We start from the raw sequence: 23,960 nt of genomic DNA on the forward strand, positions 1-23,960 counted from the left end.
AATGACCAAACCATTTCAAAACACCCTCTCCTGCTCTCTCAACCACACTCTTTTTATTACGACACATCTCTCTTACCCTATTATTACTTACTCGATCAAACCACCTCACGAACAAAGTGGATATGAATGCGCACCTTCATAGAACATACAAACCTCCAACAGCCAGGTTCTCAAAAACGTATACACACAATTTGAAATTTTATCAATACAAAGTCAATTAAACTCCATCCAAGATCTATAATTCAAACTGAATAGGACAGATGTGTGATTATTTTCAGCAAGACGGAGCACCTGCCCACTACCCTCATGATGTAAGGACCCGACTGGATGAAAATCTGTCGAACACACACGTACTGGACGAAGAGGTAGCATTGAACACACACCCCACCTTCGTTCATCAGACCTCACGCTAATGGATTTTTTTTTCTTACGAGGACACATAAAAGATCATGCTTATCGCGCAAAAAAAAGACAACAATCAATAAAATAAAAGCAGCACATTGAGAGAGAACGCGCCCAAAGTTCAAATGAACTGCTTTGATGCTGGTTGCAACTCTGTGGGACTATATTGTGGCCATCAGTTTGAACACATGCGACAGCTTAGAATGATGATACGTCTCTCCTCTTTAATTTGAATTAAAATCTTGGATGTAGTTTAATTGACATTGTCTTATCATAAATTCAAGGTGTGTATACATCTTTTTGAAATAATAGCATGGGCTATAGATAGGGGTTGGGTGGAGGAGGGTGGATGTGTTGGAAATGAGATGTGTGAAGAAATGTGGTGTGAGGTGGTTTGATCGAGCAAGTAATGAAAAGGTAAGAGAGATGTGTGGTAATAAAAAGAGTGTGGTTAAGAGAGCAGAAGAGGATGTGTTGAATTGATGTGGTCACATGGAGAGAATGAGCGAGGAAATATTGACAAAAAGGATATATGTGTCAGAGGTGGAGGGAATGAGGAGTGGGAGACCAAAGTGGAGGTGGAAGGATGGAGTGAAAAAGATTTTGAGCAATCGGGGCCTGAACATACAGGAGGGTGAAAGACGTGCAAGGAATAAATTGGAACGATGTGGTATACCGGAGTCGACGTGCTGTCAATGGATTGAACCAGGGCATGGGAAGCGTCTGGGGTAAACCATGGAAAGGTATGTGGGGCTTGGATGTGAAAAAGGAGCTGTGGTTTCGGTGCATTAGACATGACAGCTAGAGACTGAGTGTGAGCGAATGTTGTCTTTTTCGTCTGTTCCTGGCGCTGCCTTGCTGGAGGAATGGGGTGGGGGTGGGGGGGGGGATGCTATTTCATATGTGGCGGAGTAACGACGAAATGGAGGAAGGCAGCAAGTATTGATATGTACATGTGTATACATGTGAATGTCTGAGTATGTATACGTATGTATACGTTGAAATGCATATGTATGTATATGTGCGTGTGTGGGCGTTTATGTATATACATGTGTATGTGGGTGAGTTGGGCCATTCCTCGTCTGTGTCCTTGCGCTACCTCGCTAACGCGGGAGACGGCGGTTAAGTATAATAGATAGAATATATAAGTATATATATATATATATATATATATATATATATATATATATATATATATATATACATATATATATATAGGTATGTGTAGGTATGTATATTTGCGTGTGTGGACGTATGTATATACATGTGTATGGGGGGGGGGGGGGTTGGGCCATTTCTTTCGTCTGTTTCCTTGCGCTACCTCGCAAACGCGGGAGACAGCGACAAAGTATAAAAAGAAAAAAAAAAAATATATATATATATATATATATATATATATATATATATATATATATATATATATGTGTGTGTGTGTGTGTGTGTGTGTGTGTGTGTGTGTGTGTGTGGGTTGGGGACGTGTTAAAGATAAATCAATTTATTAAAATCAGTTACCAAGTGTAGGCTAATTTTCGCGAACTCCCGGGGTGTTCATGTTTAAAGCAAGTAAGCTTTGTTAATCACCGAATTAACTAGTCTTGTAATCGTAAATTTAAACTGCTCACAAATTACGCAAATCATTTTCCTAATATGAGTTGAAGAAGTTAGTATATCATATACATAACAAAGCCAACCCACCATCACCTGAGTTAAGGCAGATCGCCTTACAGTGAACCGGGTGGTGGGGTTGAATGACGTAATAACGTCGTGACGTCATGCGCGCTCTGGCACTCTCGACCCAAACATCGATCCAACAGCTGACTGGGAATAGTTGCCAGACGTCGCTTGAACGTCTAAGGCGATCGATAATTTTTTTCAATAGCCCTTGGTTAATTTTCAGAATGCTCTCATATTCAATAGCAAATATAGAATATTATGCTTTGTTTAGCGTTATCTGCATTTGGATGGGAGGTCTAATGTCATTTTTATAGGGGATAGGATAAAGTACCGGCAATAACCTTGCCCCGCTGCAGACGGGCGAATATCTTCTAAATATTCTTGCTTCACTTGCATGAAACTTTCATGTGAAATTCTGCATATGAATATCCAGCAAGAAGGCAAACGCATATAGGAATATAACTAAGTCTGTGGAAATAGAAGAAAGCGAGAGTGTAAAACCAGAATGGGAGCGTGGTCCGCAGCGCGTCTCTCTGCTCATTTGTTTTCGTCTTAGTGTTCCCTACGTCCCTCCACCGCTGCAGTACTGCGTTCCTCGGCCAGTAGAACTTACGTTCTCTTCACTGCTCACTGAAAGGTGTCGCAGTGGTTATACGGGTCCCATTTATTTCTTATTAATGGGCGAATTGTGATATTATTTTCCTCTTAAGGTTTGAACATAGGAACTTGACAAAGATGTCAGACAGTGGTGTAAGCAACCCCAAAGGTAGCGGGGTTGCCGATGCCGGCGCTAATGCCGACAGTATGGTCAGACAAAGAACAGTACCTACAAGTAATGACCAAAGTTGCTCGCAAGCACACAATGGAGTTCTTGCCTCGGACGAGAAACAGTCGTGTGAGCAAGGCGCGAGCCAGCAGTGCTCCTTACATCTCTGGTCGAAGAAAGCGCTCTTGAATAGAAAAGATATTCCGAAGCACCTACAGTTCAACCCATACATCGAAACGGGCTACCGACCCCTTCTCTCCGTCTGGGGTTGTCTCATGAGCCTCTTTTACTTCCACAATGAAACCATCAACATCATTACTCACGGTAAGAATAAATTGCTCAATGATTTCTCTCCAGTGTAAACTACTGCCGGCGATGTGAAGTGAGGTCAGTGATCCGTGATGGGTCATCTTCGTGCAGTGTTACCAAGTAACCCCGGAGGTGCTACTTCACGTGTTGTAAACAAACTTTCCTTTCCGGTTTACTGTCTTAAAAATGACACGGGTTTAACCCCTACAATTCTAGCAGTTGACTCCCAACACTTCTTGGAATGTTCTGGTTGTCTGCTGAAAGACCCTAAGTATTTTTTTTTAAATTTTCACCCAAAATAACATCATAGCTTTGTGAATGACAATAACTGTGTCTTGTGAATCAGCATTGTTAATAGTTATTCATTTTTCATGTAAACAGAGATCCAGAAACCCACACAAGAAGCAACACACGTCAATATCAGGTGACAGGAAGGGGGGAATCCAGTTGCCATGAAAATCCTTGTGTTAGGATGCCAAAGCTCACAAGCTTCGACATTTATATTAAGCAAAATATATTTTCCATTTTGAATAACCTCTTTTTGCTTTTTAATTTCAAACATAATCAAGACTCATTATCATACATAACAGCAGTATACGCCAAGCCTGAAGATGAACGATAAATGCGACGCCCGTTATTAACAACTTTAATTTCGCGCCATTTATTTGGGCTTCTAATATTGAACAGTTTATTAAGATCATATCAGCATTGTAGTTTATATGATAAGAATGGACGAGGAGTCTTCTGTTCCTCGTGTTAGTTCTAATTCATTTCCTTTCTGCTGTACGCTATTGATCTGAAGGTAATTGTTTAACTGGCTGGGCTAGGCAAGAAGGAACGGTTTAATGTCATCCCAGTTTCACATCTGTAACTCAGCAGCGGCTCATTTACCATGTTCCGCTACAAAAACATTTGTTCACAGTTTCTGCCTCCGTCCTTGGCCTCTTTTTTTTTTTTTCATATTTTGCCAGGAAACACTGACCTGGTTCCTTTCAACTGCCAGTTTTATGAGAGAGGAAGGGGGAAAAAAAAAGAGTCGTTTAGTGGAGGCCATGACATCAGGTTGCTTCCTCTTGTCCATGACATTTATCATCGAATATCACTTGTTATCACCTGCAAAACTTTGATCTTTTTCGTTGAAGGCAATACTTCATTCACTCCCATAGGATTAAAAAGTAAAGATACAACAGAGTCCAATGAAGACTTTCGTGATGTATTATGATATTTTCAGGTTACCTTCTTTCATCAGAAAACTTAGTATCGATGGGAAATTGAAGATGTTGAGAAACGCTGACCTACACATTCTATCAGAGGCAATATGTGTTTTAAAGATACATATGGCTCATAGGAAGAAACATAAGCCAAGTATGTTTCATACAAAGGAAGCAAGAATTGCTATGGAAAATAGTATATCTTGTGAAATATACTTCCCACGTATTCCCTGCGTGTCATAGATGGCGACTAAAAGGGGAGGGAGCGGGGGCTGGAATCCTCACCTCCAGTTTTTAACTTTCCAAAAGAAGGAACAGAGAAGGGAGCCAAATGAGGATATTCCCTTTAAGGCTCAGTCCTCTGTTCTCAACGCTACCTCGCCAACGCGGGAAAGAGCAAATATATATATATATATATATATATATATATATATATATATGTATATATATATATATATATATATATATATATATATATATATATATATGTATAGTTTTTAGCAAGTTATAAGGAGAAGTAGTAGAAACTATCAGACGAGATACAGATGACAAAAATGTTATCAGGTGATAATTATAGGTTAGTTATTAGCAAAACATGGTTGCTGACAAAAATTACTAGATGAGAAGTGGTGGTGGCTGAGGACTATAGCCTAGTCCGGAATCAGGTGGAGAAGTATAGCCTAGTGGCAAACATTATCAGGGGAGAAGTATAGCCTAGTGGGAAACATGACTAGGCGAGAGGTATAGCCTAATCTATTAGGCGAAAGGTATAGCCTAATCTACTTGGCGAGAGGTAAAGCCAAATCTACTAGGCGAGAGGTATAGCCTAATCTATTAGGCGAGAGGTATAGCCTAATCTACTTGGCGAGAGGTAAAGCCAAATCTACTAGGCGAGAGGTATAACCTAATCTATTAGGCGAGAGGTATAGCCTAATCTACTTGGCGAGAGGTATAGCCTAATCTATTAGGCGAGAGGTATAGCCTAATCGACTTGGCGAGAGGTAAAGCCAAATCTACTAGGCGAGAGGTATAGATAGCCTTGTGGAGAAACATTATCAGGTGAGAAGTATAAGCCAGTTAGTAAGCATATCTAGACGAGAGGTATGGCTGAATCAGCAAACATTACCAGGGGAGAAGTATAACCTAGTTAGCAAACATTATTAAGCGAGGACTATAGACTAATTAACGATATTATATAGCGAGAAGTACTTGCTGTGTTTATATTGTTCACTTTTTAGATACTATGTGAAGAGTCGGTCAGTTTTATGAACAAAACCTTTATCGAAGAATATTATGAGACTGTAAACATAAAAACTTTAAAAACAATGTTTACAAGCAAGTCCTTAGCTGAAATCAGTTGAGCTCTCAGGTTACAATAATTGCATTTCGTAGCTCGGATAATCAGCAAATCAGGATATCTTCTGTCTTTTTGTGAATATGTTCTAAAAGATAACTTGTTAAACAAATAACGCTTATATATGTATGTAAAATAATTCAATGACAGAGTTTTATGCAAAATGAATTACCTTACATGAAGAATGAACACATTATAATTAAGTATACCAATAGAGTGTTAAGTTGATATGAATCCCATCAGAACAATTTCCCCCAGAGAATTTCCCAGACAATTTCCCCCGGTCAGTTACCCCCAAAACCAATTTCCCGCCAGTGAATGAATATGACAGACCAAAAGAGAATAATTTTCTTAGGTTTAAGTTGGGTTGATTAGGTTATGTAACAATTTGTTATATACATAACTTTTTATATATGAAAGGAAAACTGTCGGGGAATCGTGCGGGGAAATTGTTTTTGAACTGAAATAAACACATCCTGGCGCTATCTACCAGTGCAACCTTTAGCAGACGTGCCTAATCTAGTTATTGTGACAAAAGATGACAGCAGATAACTGTTATCGCCTAGGTCTATAAAAACAGACGCATAATGAAGTTGGTTATCCTGCATGAAATGTCAAAATATGAAAGCTTAAACGGACGGAACTTAGAATGACAACAAAAAAGGCTAATTTTTCTTTGCACTTTAACAAGGCAACTCTGAGAAGATGAATAACACAATTGGGATAGTGTAGCCATAACCTAAACTAACGTGGGCCACATGCATAGTGAGAGTGTATGTGGTCATAGAATTATCTTTAACACCTGAAGAAGGCTTTAAAGATTTTTCAGTTGGTGGATCTAGCTTACATTGACCACCTTAATGACCTTGGCAGTTGATAGACCTAAAATCCCAACCAACCGACCAAACTAACTTAACCAAATTTAAACGTTTATGGAAGAAAATCCTATGGCATTTTCGAAATAACCACTTTTAGAAAAAGAAAAATCTTCTGTTATCTTGCCAGTATATGTAGTCTGCCATCTTGGTAGAGCTAGTATACGTAGCTATCCTATTAATTATTTAGACAAACATTAAGATACAATATAAAAAAAAGTTTCATTTCATAGAACTGAAAACTAATAGTAAGTGATGTTTTCTTTACAACCAGTAACAGGTAATGACATGAAATTAGCCCGTCTTTTTACAAAAATGATAGCAAATGATAAGTGCAGCTTGATTTTATTACTTTGAATGTTATCGACAGGTCTTACATTGGTGTGCTGTATTAAAAACTACGGATAAATATAGCCAAACATATAGACAGGTATCATCAGTAATCATCTTCAACAGAACCATTAACCCCATGCAGTAGTTAGTGGTAACAATCTTTACGTAGCCTAGTTCTCTGACAGGTATATAAAAAAAAAAAGGTCCACAGTGAATGTAAACTCAACACAAATATGATATATAGTAAGTTGTCTTTTACGATGATGGACGAGGTGGACGTCACCTCAGTTAAAACCTTTAATAGATATCAAGAAACGTTACAAATGTAAACAAAGCAGTAGCTAAGTCATCACCGTTAAACCATTTGTAAAAAGTATTCTGAGTATGACTGAATGTTTAGTTCTGTATGGTAGAAAGTAGTACGTCATCTGCACGACCGCTTCAGCACGACACTGGAACATGACGATGCAAACTTTAACCTCTACGACAACTTACCCTCGGATGTGACTGTGGGTCGTAGTGCTCCGCCTACGGGTCGAACCTTCCTTCTTACAGGATGGATACAGGAAGTACATTAGCTAGATACTCTTGAAAACGGAATAAATTTTGGATTTCTCTCATTACAGGGGAAGGAGAGGACATCTATCACCCCCATCCCCCTTCTCCTTACATTGTAGTGTAAGGGAAGTGATAGATATTTCTCAGATCTCCGTCTGGCAGTATGCTCGTGAGGGAGAAGGTATTCTTTGCATGCCGAGGGCAGTAGGGCGGACGCCTCAATATGCTGGCGGGGGAGAGGGAGGGGTATGAGGTCTTCCTCACGTACCGGAGGAGAAGACAATGAATGGATCTTTCCCAACATTCACTTTGTCTGTGCCGAGAGGAGGAATATTTTTCCTCTATGTCGTGCTTTGTGGGAGGGTAATGGTAAGGAGGGAGTCCTTTCTACGACCCCCTGAGCACGACTGTTTCCTCCTTTGGTAGTTTAACTCCCTACCTATCAAGGGGTCAGCAAAGGCTAAACTATTATGCCCCAAAGGGTCGTACCGTCGCGCTCAAAGGCGCTTAGATTAAAGGGCCCGGCACCCGTAACTACGTATGTTTGTAGGTGTGGAAGTGAGCGCCTCCTCTCCCATGCAAGGTGAGGGAGGGAGAAGAGAATCCCCAGGTATGAGGGAGGAGGGGTTGAGGGTGGGTCCACCCTCCCTCCGTTCACGTGTTCAGCTGGCTGTCCTTGCCACCTTCCTGTGGACCAGGCAGCCCCATCCATCCTGCTCTCCCTCACTCTCTACGGCGTTGCTGCTCTCTGCATGATACACAGGCGATGACGGAAGGGTTGAAAAAGAGGAAAGTATTCCATTCTTCACGTAAATTTGATAAGCAGCAGTCGAGAAATTCACAAGCACAGGGAAGCATGATTAACGAGGTCCTGGAGAGATTCTATTCAGATGTATTATGTATGTAGTTGGATGACGTGGCTATAGGCTGCATGGTTAGTTAGCCAGAAATGCGTATTGGTAAAAATGGGGTTTGTTGACTGGAAAGTGAAATGTGTTACTGAACATACTGGCCATCGATTGTTGACTGGTCATTAAGCTAGGTTCAGATTTATGTTGATATTCATTTTGAAACAATGTTGAATTTAATCGTCCAGAAGCATACAGAGGATTTAAACGTCCAGAAACATACAGAGGATTTAAACGTCCAGAAACATGCAGGGGATTTAATCGTCCAGAAGCATACAGGGATTTAAACGTCCAGAAACATACAGAGGATTTAAACGTCCAGAAACATACAGGGGATTTAATCGTCCAGAAGCATACAGAGGATTTAAACGTTCAGAAACATACTGAGGATTTAAACGTCTAGAAACATACAGAGGATTTAAACGTCCAGAAACATGCAGGGGATTTAATCGTCCAGAAGCATACAGGGATTTAAACGTCCAGAAACATACAGAGGATTTAAACGTCCAGAAACATACAGGGGATTTAATCGTCCAGAAGCATACAGAGGATTTAAACGTTCAGAAACATACTGAGGATTTAAACGTCTAGAAACATACAGAGGATTTAAACGTTCAGAAACACAGGGGATTTAAACGTCCAGAAACATACAGAGGATTTAAACGTCCAGAAACATACAGGGGATTTAAACGTCTAGAAACACAGAGGGGATATTAGGCGAAAATTCTTTTCAAATTCGATTTCAAGTCTATGAAATAACACGAACAATCAAACATGGCCTAATACTGATAAATCTGGCAGAACAGGAACTGGTGAAGGAGATTCTATGTAAAACTTTTCGGTATATACCACAAATTAAAAGCAATATAACAGAAGGATATGAATAAGTTAGATTAGTAACTGATGTCAAAAAGTTTGAATTAATTTTACAAAGCTTTAATGCATGAATAATATATATATATATATATATATATATATATATATATATATATATATATATATATATATATATATATATATATATATACGTAAACAAAGCGCTCTATGCAGGATGATTATCTGTCAAGACAAAGGCATGAGCGAGTGCGAAGGTCATGGCCAGGGGTAGAATGTATCAGGATGACAAAGCTGATCCCATTCTCCGAAGAGTTGTGTTATCGCTCACAGCTACGAGGGCGTCAACGTGATGCATCAAATAAGCCGCATAACGTTATCTCCGGTGCGAGGTGATACTGTCGACCGTGTCAACAAACGAGGGTGTGGCGGGGCGTTGCTGAGGCTCCCTCCAGGCCAAGTTTACCGCGCCGCAAGTTTCAAGGTCCTCTTGGTTACAGCTGGGGTTGCTACATGTATGTTTACACTTCCACCGTTTTTCACCGAATATTATATTGAAGTTTCGAATATGTGATAATATATCCGTAGAATATCCAGTGATGTAGCTTTAAGAATACAATAGATGCATTTTCTTTTTCGATGTAACATAATTGTGTATTATAGTGCTTTATTGTTGGAGGAAAAAGCTACAAATAGACAAAGCACAATAATCCTGGTGCAGCCGGGACTTTGTAGGTGAATTCGCTTGACGGACATAGCATACGAAGCACCGTACCATATATTGGAAGTTGTTCACCTTGCTGCATACATCAGTACAAAGGACAAGCGAACTTTGTACACAGAAGCTTTGATTAATTGATACATTTCAGATGCTAGTGTATCGATTATATAACACCGGAGGAAGTACGGTTGTACAGAAGGTGTTTGGCAGTGATTCACGATGCTGGATCTTATCAGCCACCAGGGGTGGTGATATGTAAGTGCAGGTGTGAAGTACATGTAACGCCTGATGCAAGATTTGTAACGAAAGGTTACGTCTATCTTATTAGGGCTTTCGTCTGATGTTTACGTGTATTTTTTTCTAAGATATGCATAATCTTACGTCATTGAAATGCATTACGTCATCAGTATTTACAAATCTGAATTAAAACTATTACCAAGGCACAATGTATGTATGACGTGTTACACATTGTGGCACAGTGACCTTTAGTTGCTTCTAGTTAATAAAACCAGAGTTTACACATTATTACTTGATGTTATACATCATGATATACCACTTGACCATTCACCACGTCGTCAACACGATGAAGTTGCTGAGGTAGAAGATGCAGGGACTAAAAGATCCTGGCCACGTTTACCATCTACCACAGGTGAATGAGTGATAAATTCCGTTACATAAGTGAGTACAATGTTCATTGCGTACCCTCTGATAAATCGAAGTAGATGAAGAAAAAACAGAATGTCATTCTTATGATAACTATTGATTAGGTATCACCATCATCATCATCAGTATTTCTGGACAAAAGTCTTCAACAACACAGATCTAGAGCTTCCTGTTGAGATAATGAGATGCGGTCGGTCGACTTAACATGTCTTGTCGGTGCGAGTAACTGGCTGGTTCTGGTTATTATTCTTTCATCTCGTCCTTGGAGCAGAATGAAGAATTGACGGCCACTGTGCTACACAGGGAGGTGTTTAAATAATTTGCTACCGCTGACGTGGGCTTAGTCTATTGACACCGAGAGATCAGACTGGAGGCTGTGGGTCCAGAGGATTGTGTGTTGTGTCAGCGGACATCAAGCAGTCATATCCTGTTAGGGTAACACCACTCTCCTCGCTCGCGCGCGCGCGCGTGTGTCTGTGTGTGTGCGTGTGTGTGTGTGTGTGTGTGTGTGTGTGTGTGTGTGTGTGTGTGTGTGTGTTTCGGTCGTGTAGGGTTATGTGAGTGGATGAAGAGGTTTGTATGTGTGTGTGTGTGTGTGCGTAAGGGGGAGAAGGGTATGTTGTGTGCGTTTATGTGCATACGATTGTACTTATGCTAAAGTGACTGGAAAAGCCCCTTTGGAACACGTACTATGCAAAGATATATGACAAGTTTATAATTTGGCCAAGGAGATTGCTTCGTTGGTCACATAGAATGGGTTACATCTCTGGTCACCTAATGTAGGTTACATTACTGGCCACCTAGTGTAGGTACATTACTGGCCACCGTGTGGAGATCACATCAGTGGTCACTTACTTAGGTTACATCACTGATCACCTGGTATAGGTTACATCACCGGTTACCTAGTGTAGTGTAGTGTAGTACGGGTTTCGTCATTGATCACCTGGTGTGGGGTACATTAATGATCACCTAGATAGTTTACATCATTGGTTACCTAGTTACTTTTCATCAGTGGTCAGCTAGTGTAGATTTCATCATTGGTCATGTGGTCTAGTTTACATTACTGATCACCTAGTGTAGGGTACATCACGGGTCACACAGTAAAGTTTACATCATTGGTCACATAGTTTAAGTTACATGACTGAATCCTGTGACTCAATTTGTTTTATGTTTCTGTCAAAACACGTGATATGTCGTGGCGATGATTGGATATGGACGAAACGTATCCCACAGATACAGCATAGGTACGTCTTTGCTCGAGTAATTTTTTGAGGTCGAGAGTCGGAAGTCGAAGATCATAAAGTCATGTGTACTAAAATGCTAACAGCTGTTTGTGTACACGATATCTTTTGACCAGGGGAAGGGATGTAGTCGAGAGTAGACCAATACCGCAGATACTACATGTAAACATCTACATCAGGAAATGTTTTGTAAGGACGGAGGTCCAAGGTCAAGGTCAGAAGCTGACGTATGTAAGAGGAGGGTACAGACCATATACAGAAGGCGTGAGTGGTTAAGAAACGCGTTTTGTGTGGGTTGGTTTTACAGTCAGTGATATATATGGTTGTGTAGTATCATGGAGCTGAGTTTTCCTTTTCTCTTGTTCTTTTGTCTTTGTATTTCTTTGATAATAGGTTTTTGATTCCATTGCTTGATATGTCATTACATTATATAAAAGAAAAGGTACCCTACCTTCGAGTAAATGATGAATTGCAGTAGCCTCCCGTTTTGATCAGAGGACTAGAATTTAGTGTGTGGTAGTGCGGTCTTAAAGCTCTGTTCAGTCTGAGGATGGGTTCCTTCCCTTGCCTCTTGAGTCAACCAGGACAAAACTACATGCTTCCCGATGGACTTATAGTTACAGTGCGTCGATGTTTCTGTAGCTAAGTAAATGATGATCTATGCGTTCTCAAGCCTAGTTATACTTACGGTGCGTCGATGTTTCTGTAGCACTAAGTACGTGATGGTGTATGCGTTGTTAAGCTTAATAGATAAATCATTTAAGTAAGCTGATATCGTCTGTCTTACCTGTTCTAACCTAACCTACTCTAACCTGACCTAACTTGATCTAATCTAATCTAATCTAACCTAACCTAACCTTACATCACCCAAACCTAACTGTTTATCTTACTGCGAAAGTAAGCCCCATGCTTGGTGGTTCAAGAGAGCAGCGTTACGGACGCATTGTCCCCACATTCAGACACTGGTTATGTGGCGGAAATCCTTCAGCCTTGGAGGCTTCCGTGACGTTCGTGTGTCTGTATGTGTGTTTACCGTTCATGTGTTACAGGGGAGAGAGAGTCGCGTCGTCTCATAACCTTTTTACATGTATGCCATGTCTTTACTCCTATGCTTGTGTACACACGCTAAGTGTATTATGTATAAACGATAGTATTTACTTGGTAAACATTCTTGTATATCTGCTACCCTGACTTTGTGGATATAACTCACTTATGGGCTTGTACGAAGAGTGGAAATATCCGGACTACCTTGTTCTTGATTAGCAAGCTGTTTTAAGACGAGTTAACTAGTTTAGTTAGCTAGTTATTGATAACGGTCACTCAGTTCTGTAATATAATCATTACCTCAACTGTGAACTTTCAGCCGAGTGACTGCCTAAATCTAATAAACTTATTTATTCAATTAATTCATTTATCTATTTCATTTATCCCAACTCAAGCCAGGTACCAATTTATCCATCAAATCGGGGGGGGGGGGGGGTGAAGAGCAGGGAGCACACACACACACACACACACACATATATATATATATATATATATATATATATATATATATATATATATATATATATATATATATATATATATATATATATATATATACATACTGTGGTACCCCAGGGTTTACCCAGGTACGCCAGGGTATATCTGGGTAGACCACACAAGGGTATACACAGGCATATCATAGCAAGGACTCACGATGAGTCTCGTAAACTGCCAGATAGGTCGAGGCTAGGGAAGTGTAGCCTCAGTTTGGTATCTTTTACTGACTTGCTGCGCGAGAACTCAATATTTAGATGCCGTTCGATGTAACCTCTTAAGAAAGTGACGCGACGGTACGACTCTGAGTACAACTGCAACCTTATGAGTAGGATCAGGTCAAAGGCCAGGCCATCATTACCCTAGGGTCGTAGCCTCGTACTATAGCGTTGTAATAATCAAGTGAAAGCGTCGTCCTCAAGGGTTCTTACCGGCTCTCCGTGCTAGGCTATAATATCAACCTGCCGTTGCTTCAGAGTCCTTTATTGGTGCACGTTGACGTTAATGGTTATTGACAACTTGATGGTGGTCAGAACATGAAATTGTAACGCACATGTTAAGCTTGCGTAGCTTGCCGTTATGTTCAGCCACATACCGGCCAGCTTGACTTGTTCCCGCCCAATTTTCCATGGAAGTGATTGTAAAACTTCCTAGAAGTTGAAAATTTCCAAACAGGTTTTCAGCGGCAGAACAAAAGAAAAAAGAATTATCCTGCTTCAGAACAAACAAAACCATACTATCTGATAAATGTCATGCATTTTAGGAAAGAAAAAAATATACCGCCACATTTTGGGAAGTAGGAAAAAATTGGTCTGCCTAAAGAGAAAAATCCTGGCAAAATTTTCCGCCGTGGAACTGACTTAACGTCAGGTTGCTCTTGTTATTTGAGACTCGCAAGGTCTGAACCTGGCCCTGGACCCTCTTGTCTTAATGTCCATTGTTTTCTCTATATATATATGTATATATATATATATATATATATATATATATATATATATATATATATATGTATATATATTCAGTGAATCCCCGAGGAGCGCGCCCCTGATCATAAGACACGAGCATCATCTGTCTTGTATCTGGATGCATTCACTTTACGGCTCCGAAATGGGTGGCATTTTTTCTGTCTGCTGAGCCATACAGTGTTTTGTAGGTATATAAATGTGACCTTCCCGACGGGAGAACGATTCTTCCGTTTTCATAAGGCCCCTCCTATACTGCCTATTGAATGTTCAAACTCCCAGTTTCAACGAATATATATATATATATATATATATATATATATATATATATATATATATATATATATATATATATATATATATATATATATATATATGTATATATATATATATATATATATATATATATATATATATATATATATATATATATATATATATATATATATCCCTGGGGATAGGGGAGAAAAAATACTTCCCACGTATTCCCTTGCGTGTCTTAGAAGGCGACTAAAAGGGGAGGGAGCGTGGGGCTGGAAATCCTTCCCTCTCGTTTTTAATTTTCCAAAAGAAGGAACAGAGAAGGGGGCCTAGTGAGGATATTCCCTCAAAGGTTCAGTCGTCTGTTCTAAACGCTTCTTCGCTAAAGCGGGAAATAGCGAATAGTATAAAAAAGAAAAGAAATATATACATATATTGTCGGTTAGATTTTGTTACAATAAGAATCGTTTGGGTACGAAAAATTCTACTGGAAAAAAAAAACGGATTTTCCACACAATTAGTTATAACAGAGTATTAGGAAGGCTCGCCGAACAAGAAACTAGTTTCATAAAAAAAAAAAATTCTCCCGAACTCAGATCAAATCTGATTTAATTTTGCAAACCTGAACTGCCTTGACCACTGTGACATTGTTTGTACCCAAGAGTCACGACGGAGAGATTGTATTAGCTTGCTGAGTCATGTTCAATATGGGCATACTGTGGCGCCTAGGGGATCAAGTACCCATATGTAAGGAAGTGGTAGGTAAGAGAATAGTGTAATTTTCGATGGGTATAACGTAAAAGGAATATAAAAGACTGCAAATAGGAACAAACTATAGGATCCTGTCGAAATTGTTTTTGACACTGGAAGAGATCAAGATCATAGAGACTAGTATGCCAAGGTAAGGAAAGTAAACATATGACTTTAGTAGTAATAATTGTAAAATCCTTATGTACATAAGCAGGGACAATTAATGTCAGCGAAGCGAAACCCTTCTCAGCTTTATTCATAAACGTATCCATGGTGTTGCTTTCAATTTGTCATATTGATAATCATTCTATATATTAGCATCTTCCCTCTAAGTTAAAAGTCGCCTAAGTGGCTGTCATTACGATTTATTTCTCTGATCGTGAATCATCTACGTAGCTCGCCCTGCACTACATTGCCTTTTTTTTTCTTCAAAACTTAACACAATACTCAAGGTAAGGATGCACCAATGAATTATAAGGTGAAGGATTAGTTTCAGAAATTTGAATGTCCTACCTATAAATTCTATGATTTTGTTCGTCTACTTTACTGTTTCACGCAGTGCTAACTAGGTTTTAGGTTATCAGAGATTATTACATTCAAGTCAGCATTTCTCTTCACATAGCTCGTAGTTCTGATCATCAGAACTTATTCCGTGGTTTGCCCTCTCGTTTTCGTTACCTACCAGTTAACCTTTGCATTAATCGATACTGAAATTCATATGACACCTGTGATTTCAGTTTATCAGTTTGTCGTAGTGTGCGGCTGTAGACCTTCAGTTTCTAATGTAGCTTCATATCCTAACTTAGTATCGTGGGCAAATTTTGATATTTTGCAGCACCACTCATTCTCTATATCACTAAAGTATGTGTGAAAGAGACCAGTAGACTTCAGTTAAGAAACTCACTTCTTTTCACTTTTTCGAGATAGTCTTATTACTTGATGATCAGCAGAGATTTGCTAGGGATATTTGGTGTTTACGTATATGATAAAGTGATGTTCAGTGATACATATGGTTGGATAAGACTACGTCAGTTGAAGCCTGGAGCAGGCTGTTGTCCCTGGCCTTTGCGGAGGAGCTGCTTATATATTTAGAACTGTCGGAAGTCTGGCGTACTTTTAGATCAGATTAAGCTGGGATGGATTAGGTTTGGAAGTATTTATTCTATGTTTCTCATATATAAGTTTAATTACTTTCTGAGGTGTCAGTACCATGTTATCTTTATGTAGGTTAGATCACCCAGGTCATTTTAGGTTCAGAGATATAATATGTACAATGTACCCCATTTGTACGAGATAGCTAAGCTATGGTTCATATATGTAAGGTAAACCATCTATGGCTTATTTCCGTTATGTAGATTAGGTTAGGTTTGGAAGTAACTGTGCCATGTATCCCATATGTAGTTTATGATATAACCATGCTGAATGTTTCCCATATTTCCGTTAGTCTTTTCTAAGTAAGGTTAGGATAGGAGATAACTTTACATGTTCCCCATATATCTGTTAGGGAATTTAGAATAAACTTGTACAGTAAACATCTATGTCATGTTCCCCATTTTTAAGTTTAAGTACCTACGGCATGTTTCCATACGTAGGCTACATAACTAAGTTATGGTCCTTCGGAGGCACCTGTGACATATACTCTATAATTAGGTTATACATAACTAGGTTATGATCCTTCGGAGGTACGTGTGACATGTGCCCCACATATAGGTTAGGTGATAGTCCAGGTTTGGTTATGTCATTAAGTAGCTATGCCATATTTTCCATGCGTAAGTTAAGTAGACTAGATTAGATTAAGATGCGTTTGACTTACGTCTGAATTAGTATGCGTTGGACCTACCATCGGTATTGCTGCGCCAAGCGCGCCAGGGTGTCCTAGGCTATACCTGTGGACCAGCGGCTGGGATTTTACAAACCGGGGTATTACTAGAGCTAGTCTGTTGATACCGGTGCTGACAGGATACTCTTGACATTCCCACACAACCTTTTTCGGTGGGAGCTTGATCCCGAGACCTTTGAGTTGCCAGTTCACTCTCATGACCACTTCAGTATCTCATCAGAAGAGTGCCACTGCTTGCCTTTTAGCCTTCCAGCTTAGGTTCTCATGGTCTGTAAACAGTGGTATTACTTGACTGTGCCTGCTTTTGGTTACACTATGAGTGAAAAAGTCACCTTTGACGATGTACAATCAGCTGACGAAAGGGAGTGCAGTCTCGTCTCATCCAGGAATATCTCGTTCCAAAGGAGCTCATCATTCCCGTGTTAGTGATTGTAGCGCAGACTCGAACTTAGAAGTTGCAGGAGCTCTATAAAACCTGGGATGTGATAACAATAATGATAATAATGATGATAATGATAGTAATAATAATGATGATAATAATGATAATACTAATAATAATAATAATAATAATAATAATAATAATAATAATAATAATAATAATAATGATAATAATAGTAATAATAATAATAATTATAATGATAATGATAACTAAAAATGATCATAAGAACTGTACAGTAGCCATATATGTTAGAATACATAATCTTGTAATCCCGCTGTACATACTAATTGAACCATCTCTGCTATCATACAAACTCAGATTTATCAATGCTGTCCTGATTTACCGCGTCCTTTTCAGTTTATTCCATTCGTTCGCCACTTTTATTCTTAAAACAAAGTATTTCTTGACTTTTTTAATAGAGATTTGGCTAATTTCATGATATGGCCTTTGATAATTCTGTCCCTACATCTTGCGAAGAACTGTGCTGTCTATATTATTAGGCCAGTTTAAAAGCTTAGAATCGTATAATTACCAATTTGAATTGTATGGGGAAGGAGTTCTACAACGGAACACAGTATAGGACCCTTAGGTTATGATGGCCTGGCATTTTCGCTGATCCTGAGGCATCAGTCCATCACACCTAAGGATCGTCTCGTCGTGATCAAGCGTCGTGGCGCGTGATCAAAGGATCAAACACCGACCTTTCTAGGCCCAGGGGAGTTGTCTGTCGCATAATTAGCGCCATATGCCCCGGATGGTGTTTACGTTGCCGATGTGTGCGTGTGTGTGTTGGGGCATTAGTATTAAGCATGTGTGGTTGGCGTCGTATGTTTGTGATCTCTTGGATGGACACTCCTGCTGAGAGATTGTGTGTACGTGCTTCAGTATGTGTTTGTGTGTTGTTGAGGATGTGTCGGCACTTCTCATTAAGGACGCGTTTGCACTTCTTAATGAGGGTATTTACTTCTGTAAATGGCACACACACACACACACACACACACACACACACACACACACACATACATGTGATACGTATGGTGGGGTGGCGACGAGAATGGATGAGGGCAGCAAGTATGAATATGTACATGTATATATGTATATGTTTTTGTATGTATATGTATGTATACGTTGAAATGTATAGGTATGTATATGTGCGTGTGTGAGCGTGTATGTATATACATGTGTATGTGGGTGGGTTGGGCCATTCTTTCGTCTTTTTTCCTTGCGCTACCTCGCTAACGCGGGAGATATAGTATAATAGAATGATAGATAAATAAATAAATAAATGAATAAATAAATATATATATATATATATATATATATATATATATATATATATATATATGACTACATAAACACTTCTTGAAGTAGTGTTCAGCATGTAGTGTACTTTTAGACACGTTAGATATGTCACGTTGTGATGATAATATTCAACACCCTTGGTGATCTGTGACTATACCGACTTATCTACACCTGATAACAGAATTTTCAGCAACGATTTAACCGATCCTTTTTTTTTTTTTTTGCAATAATCATAAGATCATTTCGTTAAAATGTCTCATGTCGGAAATAGATTGTGGCATATCTTCATAGTCCACGGTTCATGTCTCTAGAGGATATGAACTAACAGATACTCAGTCTCCAGTGTCTTTAGGGCGTTGAAAAAAAAATGCAAGATCCTCAGAGTCCGTAAATAGTGTCTCTGATGGGCATTGCAAAGTGGAATGTAAGTCTGTCGTCAGTGTCGCTGAGGTACACTGAGCAATCCCCCCCCCCCCCCCCCCCGTACACAAGTCGAGTTTGGTGGCGTCAGTGGCTCCTGACGAAACGGAGCAGGAAGGCCACGTGTTCCTCTCCGAAGGTCGCCACAGTGTGTCCACGACCAAGACCTGTGACACCGTCTCTCATGCTGGAGTTATTCACCGTGGCAGAGCGTCCTTGGCCGCCGCTCGTCGTCGACTGGTTTACACCAGTACCTCCCCACTTTACTTGTTAATGTTTGTTGTCCACTGCAGCACCGTTGTCGGTCCAGGGGCACGAGTCTGGCTGGTGATCATATAAGAAGGCGTATTTCCAAAAATATTGTGGTATTTTCTCATGGTATCAGTTGTTAAGTGAACAACATTGAATAACAGCTTCGGTCGTGTCACTATGTGGCTCCCCAGCGTCTGGAGTGGAGGTGGACCATCATACCGCGAGCCGACGTGTTGTGACATCCTCAGTCGAGAAGGCAGCTTCCACTTTTGGAGTTGTTGTTGAATATTGCTGAAAGATCTTCCCCGCAGAGGAAGGTGGAAATAAAGGATACTAGCTACACTGTGCAGTCTTTCTCCAGATCCTTCACAGCTGTTGCTCAATATGTCTCCCTATTGAATCTTGTACAGGAAGCTTTACATACGGTCTTGGTCAAGGTGGATTCAAGTTTACCAATATATCTCCTCGTTTTGATGAGAGTCTCGTAGCATGTGCACCACTAGCGAATCAAAGGAAGGATCCTCATTCCCTTCTACCTTTCCTTTAGCTCTTTTTCTCAGTGGTAATACACTGAAGTGCTTAACCTTCAAGACACTGATGTGTTCGGCCACATGTTCTTATAAGAACTAGTTTTAATGTGATGGTCATTCCCTAAAAAAAAAAAGGAAAAAAAAAACTCGTTATGGGTTAACGTCGTCTCTGGTAGGTGGACAGCCTGTCTACTTTCTACTTCCCATGTATTTCCTTTCTTTATCTTCTTAAAATCTTTATCTTCTTAAAATTCTTTCGTTTACTTTTTATCTTACTCTCCAATTCTTACATATGAATAACACCATCACCAGTCCCTGTAATGTGCGATATGTTTTCCTCCCAACATTCTGAGTCTGGCAGCGCGGATGACGTCTTTTGTGCAGACACGAACTGCACCAATTGTAGCTTGCTTTACCCGGTCACTGGTCATCGCTGGCTGAATGTTACTGACTGGCGCCGCTGCTAATCCCTCATGCCACCTCGGATTCTGCATCACCCAGCTGACAACCTAGTACTAGTCGAGACTGAGTGGCTGTCGAGTTTTGAATGGTTATGAAGTCGGCCTTAAACATGAGCAACGACGTTGCTACCCTTTATCACAACGTAACTTTCTCTTGGGTATGACTGCCTGGCCTTTGACTCAGTCGTCGTGCCGTCGTGCCCAAGGGTCGTGCTCTCGTTCTCTAGGGTCGTGCCCTCGTTGTAAAGGGTCGAGCCGTCGTGCTCAAGGGATTCAGTTATCTTGTCCAGAGTTACTGTCTCCATGAGCTTCAGCCATCCTCCTCCTGCTCTGTTATTACCCAGTGAACCTAACGGTTAGCTAAACATAAGTCATTATACTCAGTGTTAAATCATTATACTCGGGAGGCATAATGAGCTTTCTCACAAGTAAGTCATGGTATCTTAGGATAAATCCAGCTGGCTGCCTTAACCTATCCAACTCAGGATTAAGTTCATGTGAATCTAGAAGGTTCATTTAGGTTATTCAGAATCGAGTCATTAACCATACATAGTCACCATGTTACAATGGGTAGATGAGCTCACCTGGATGAGGCTTACTCCATTAATGGTGGAAAAATATGGATGTATTTATATATAGTGTTGCATGCCATGTGGGTGTCTTTTCTGTCGTGGTCAGCTGAGCATTGGTAAGGTTGGCCCACTGTGGGAAGTCTGCTGGTCAAACCCGGCCATCAGGTACCGTGTCCACTTGACCAAGACAGACCCAGTTGACCAGTGGGATATATGTTACTCTTCCCGCTGAATACCATGCCCCAACCCTTGAGTACCATGTTAACCTTTATGTATTATGCCTTAACCCTTGAGTACCATGCCTTAACTCTTGAATGCCATGCCTTAGCCTTCAAATGCCATTCCTTAACCCTTGAGTACCGTACTGTAACTCTTGTGTATCATGCCTTAACCTTCAAGTACCATGCCTTAACCCTTTTGAGTGCTAGCCTTAACCCTTGAGTACTATGCCTCTAGAGTATGACAAATTGTCCCTCTGGGATGAGTTTAATCCGAGAGTAAGATCACGTTATCATTATCTTTCTGGGAAGACGACAATTATAATCCCTTAGATAAGGTAATCATTTGAGAAAGATTATTGAAACCCTCTCACACTGAAATAAGAAAAAAGAAACCCTGGGAAAAACGATTGAAAATCCATTAGAATAAGTGAAGTTTATAATTATTGTAGTAAATAATCTTAACCTCTCATATTCGATAACAATCCTTTGAGTACGATACTTTTGCTCCTTAATTCCAATGAGAGGACACTCTCACAATAACTTTACCTCCTGGGTACGACAATGCAATCCTCTTAAGCCATATGAAGAAAACCCCCTTGAGAACACCAACCAAACCTCTCAGAACAAAAAATTAGTCCAGTGTGAAGCACGAGCGCGGGTTCTGAGATGACGTTTTCCATTTAACCTTTTTCGGACAAGTTCGGCCTTTTTCCCGATAAATGAACGACAAGCCGGAACGCACCCACTGCCTCGAAAAGTTTGGCGGTCTAGTGATAGGGCTGTATTAAGATCATCTTAATGTGTCTGGGAAAACCAGCAGCATTTTGATTGTAATTTCTGCTTCGTCTGTTTTTATGAGCTTCCGCTGTTCGGTGTGTCCATTTTCGTTGGTTTGTGTAATGTAGTTTAAAGGATTGATTTTGTTTAGCTGATTGTGTGTTACATATTGCCCCGTTCTCTTGACTGTGGACATTTTTACGATGTCTTTACCCTACTCTCTCTCTCTCTCTCTCTCTCTCTCTCTCTCTCTCTCTCTCTCTCTCTCTCTCTCTCTCTCTCTCTCTCTCTCTCCAGCCTAAGTATTGTACTTTGTACATTTCTTTGGTTGAGCCATAGCACTTGGTTAGAGTATTGTATTTGCATGTTCTCTTTGTTCAGTTTATTGTGCTTCACACGTTTTCTTTGTTCAGTGTATTGTACTTCACGTTTTCTTTGTTCAGTGTACTGTGCTTCTCATGTTCTCTTTGTTCAATGATTTGTATTTCACGTTTTCTTTGTTCAGTGTTTTGTGCTTTACGTCTTCTTTGTTCAGTTTATCGTACTTCACGTTTTCTTTGTTCAGTGTATTGTATTTCACGTTTTCCTTCACCAGTGTATTGTACTTCACATATTTTCTTTGTTCAGTGTACTGTACTTCGTTTTCTTTGTTCAGTGTATTGTACTTCACATATTTTCTTTGTTCAGTTTATTGTACTTCACTTATTTTCTCTGTTCAGTGTATCATACGTCACATGTTTTCTTTGTTCAGTTTATTGTACTTTACGTTTTCGTTGTTCAGTGTATTGCACATCACATGTTTTCTTTGTTCAGTGTATTGTACGTCACATGTTTTCTTTGTTCAGTGTATTGTACTTCACACGTTTTCTTTGTTCAGTGTATTGTACTTCACGCGTTTTCTTTGTTTTGTGTATTGCGCTTTACACGTTTTCTTTGTTCAGTGTATTGGACTTCACACGTTTTCTTTGTTCTGTGTATAGTGCTTCACACGTTTTCTTTGTTCAGTGTATTGGACTTCACACGTTATATTTGTTCATTGGCTAGTGTGACATACTTTATTTGATAAGGTTTTTATCACTGCCTTATACGCATGATGCTTTCTTTCGTTTGTTTCTAAAACATCGTCAGTTTTTATTGTTGTTGTTGTTGTTGTTGTTGTTGTTGGTGTGTCATACTCTTGTGTTTTCTTTCTTTTGTTGGTTTATTATGTTTGGTCTGTTTTCTATCTTTCGTGTATCATAATCTCTTTTCCTTCGTTCGTGTATGATATACGCAGTTTGTTTTCTTCGTTTGTGTACTGTAAGCAGTGTGTTTGCTGTCATTCGTGTATCATACGAGGTCTGATCTTTGGTGTTCGTGTGCTATACTCATTCTCTTTTTCGGTCTTCGTGTATCATACTCAGTCCCTTTTTTGTCGTTCTTGCACTGTACTTAGTCTGTTTTTTACGTTAGCTTATCAGCTCAGACTGTTTTCTGTTGTATCTTCGTGATTTTTTTTTTGCATAAGCGTATCATACACTGTTTTCTCGCGTTAGTGTATTATACTCGCTAAGTTTCCCTATGTTATGCACATGATCCGTTGATTATCCTTTGATAGTGTATTACACTTGGTATGTTTCCCTATATCATCCTCCGTTAATTATCCTTTGACAGGGTATTATACTCAGTATGTTTCCCTATATCATCCTTCGTTGATTATCCTTTGATAGGGTATTATACTCGGTATGTTTCCCTATATCATCCTTCGTTGATTATCCTTTGATAGGGTATTATACTCGGTATGTT

At 39.7% G+C, this 23,960-nt stretch overlaps 1 protein-coding gene across 3 annotated transcripts in view; it reads left to right on the top strand.

Moving 5' to 3' along the window:
• The first annotated feature begins 2,648 nt into the window (after positions 1–2,648).
• LOC139750312 (progestin and adipoQ receptor family member 4) overlaps positions 2,649–23,960 on the top strand; it is a 155,804-nt gene continuing 134,492 nt past the window's right edge. For all 3 annotated transcript variants that reach the window (XM_071664977.1, XM_071664966.1, XM_071664987.1), the window contains exon 1: positions 2,649–3,166. In XM_071664977.1, coding sequence (XP_071521078.1) covers positions 2,812–3,166 — 355 coding nt within the window. In that variant the 5' untranslated portion in view covers positions 2,649–2,811. The remainder of the gene's footprint in view (positions 3,167–23,960) is intronic.

The sequence above is a fragment of the Panulirus ornatus genome, chromosome 1 (genome assembly GCF_036320965.1).
Source record: "Panulirus ornatus isolate Po-2019 chromosome 1, ASM3632096v1, whole genome shotgun sequence".
Taxonomy (NCBI): Eukaryota; Metazoa; Arthropoda; class Malacostraca; order Decapoda; family Palinuridae; genus Panulirus; species Panulirus ornatus.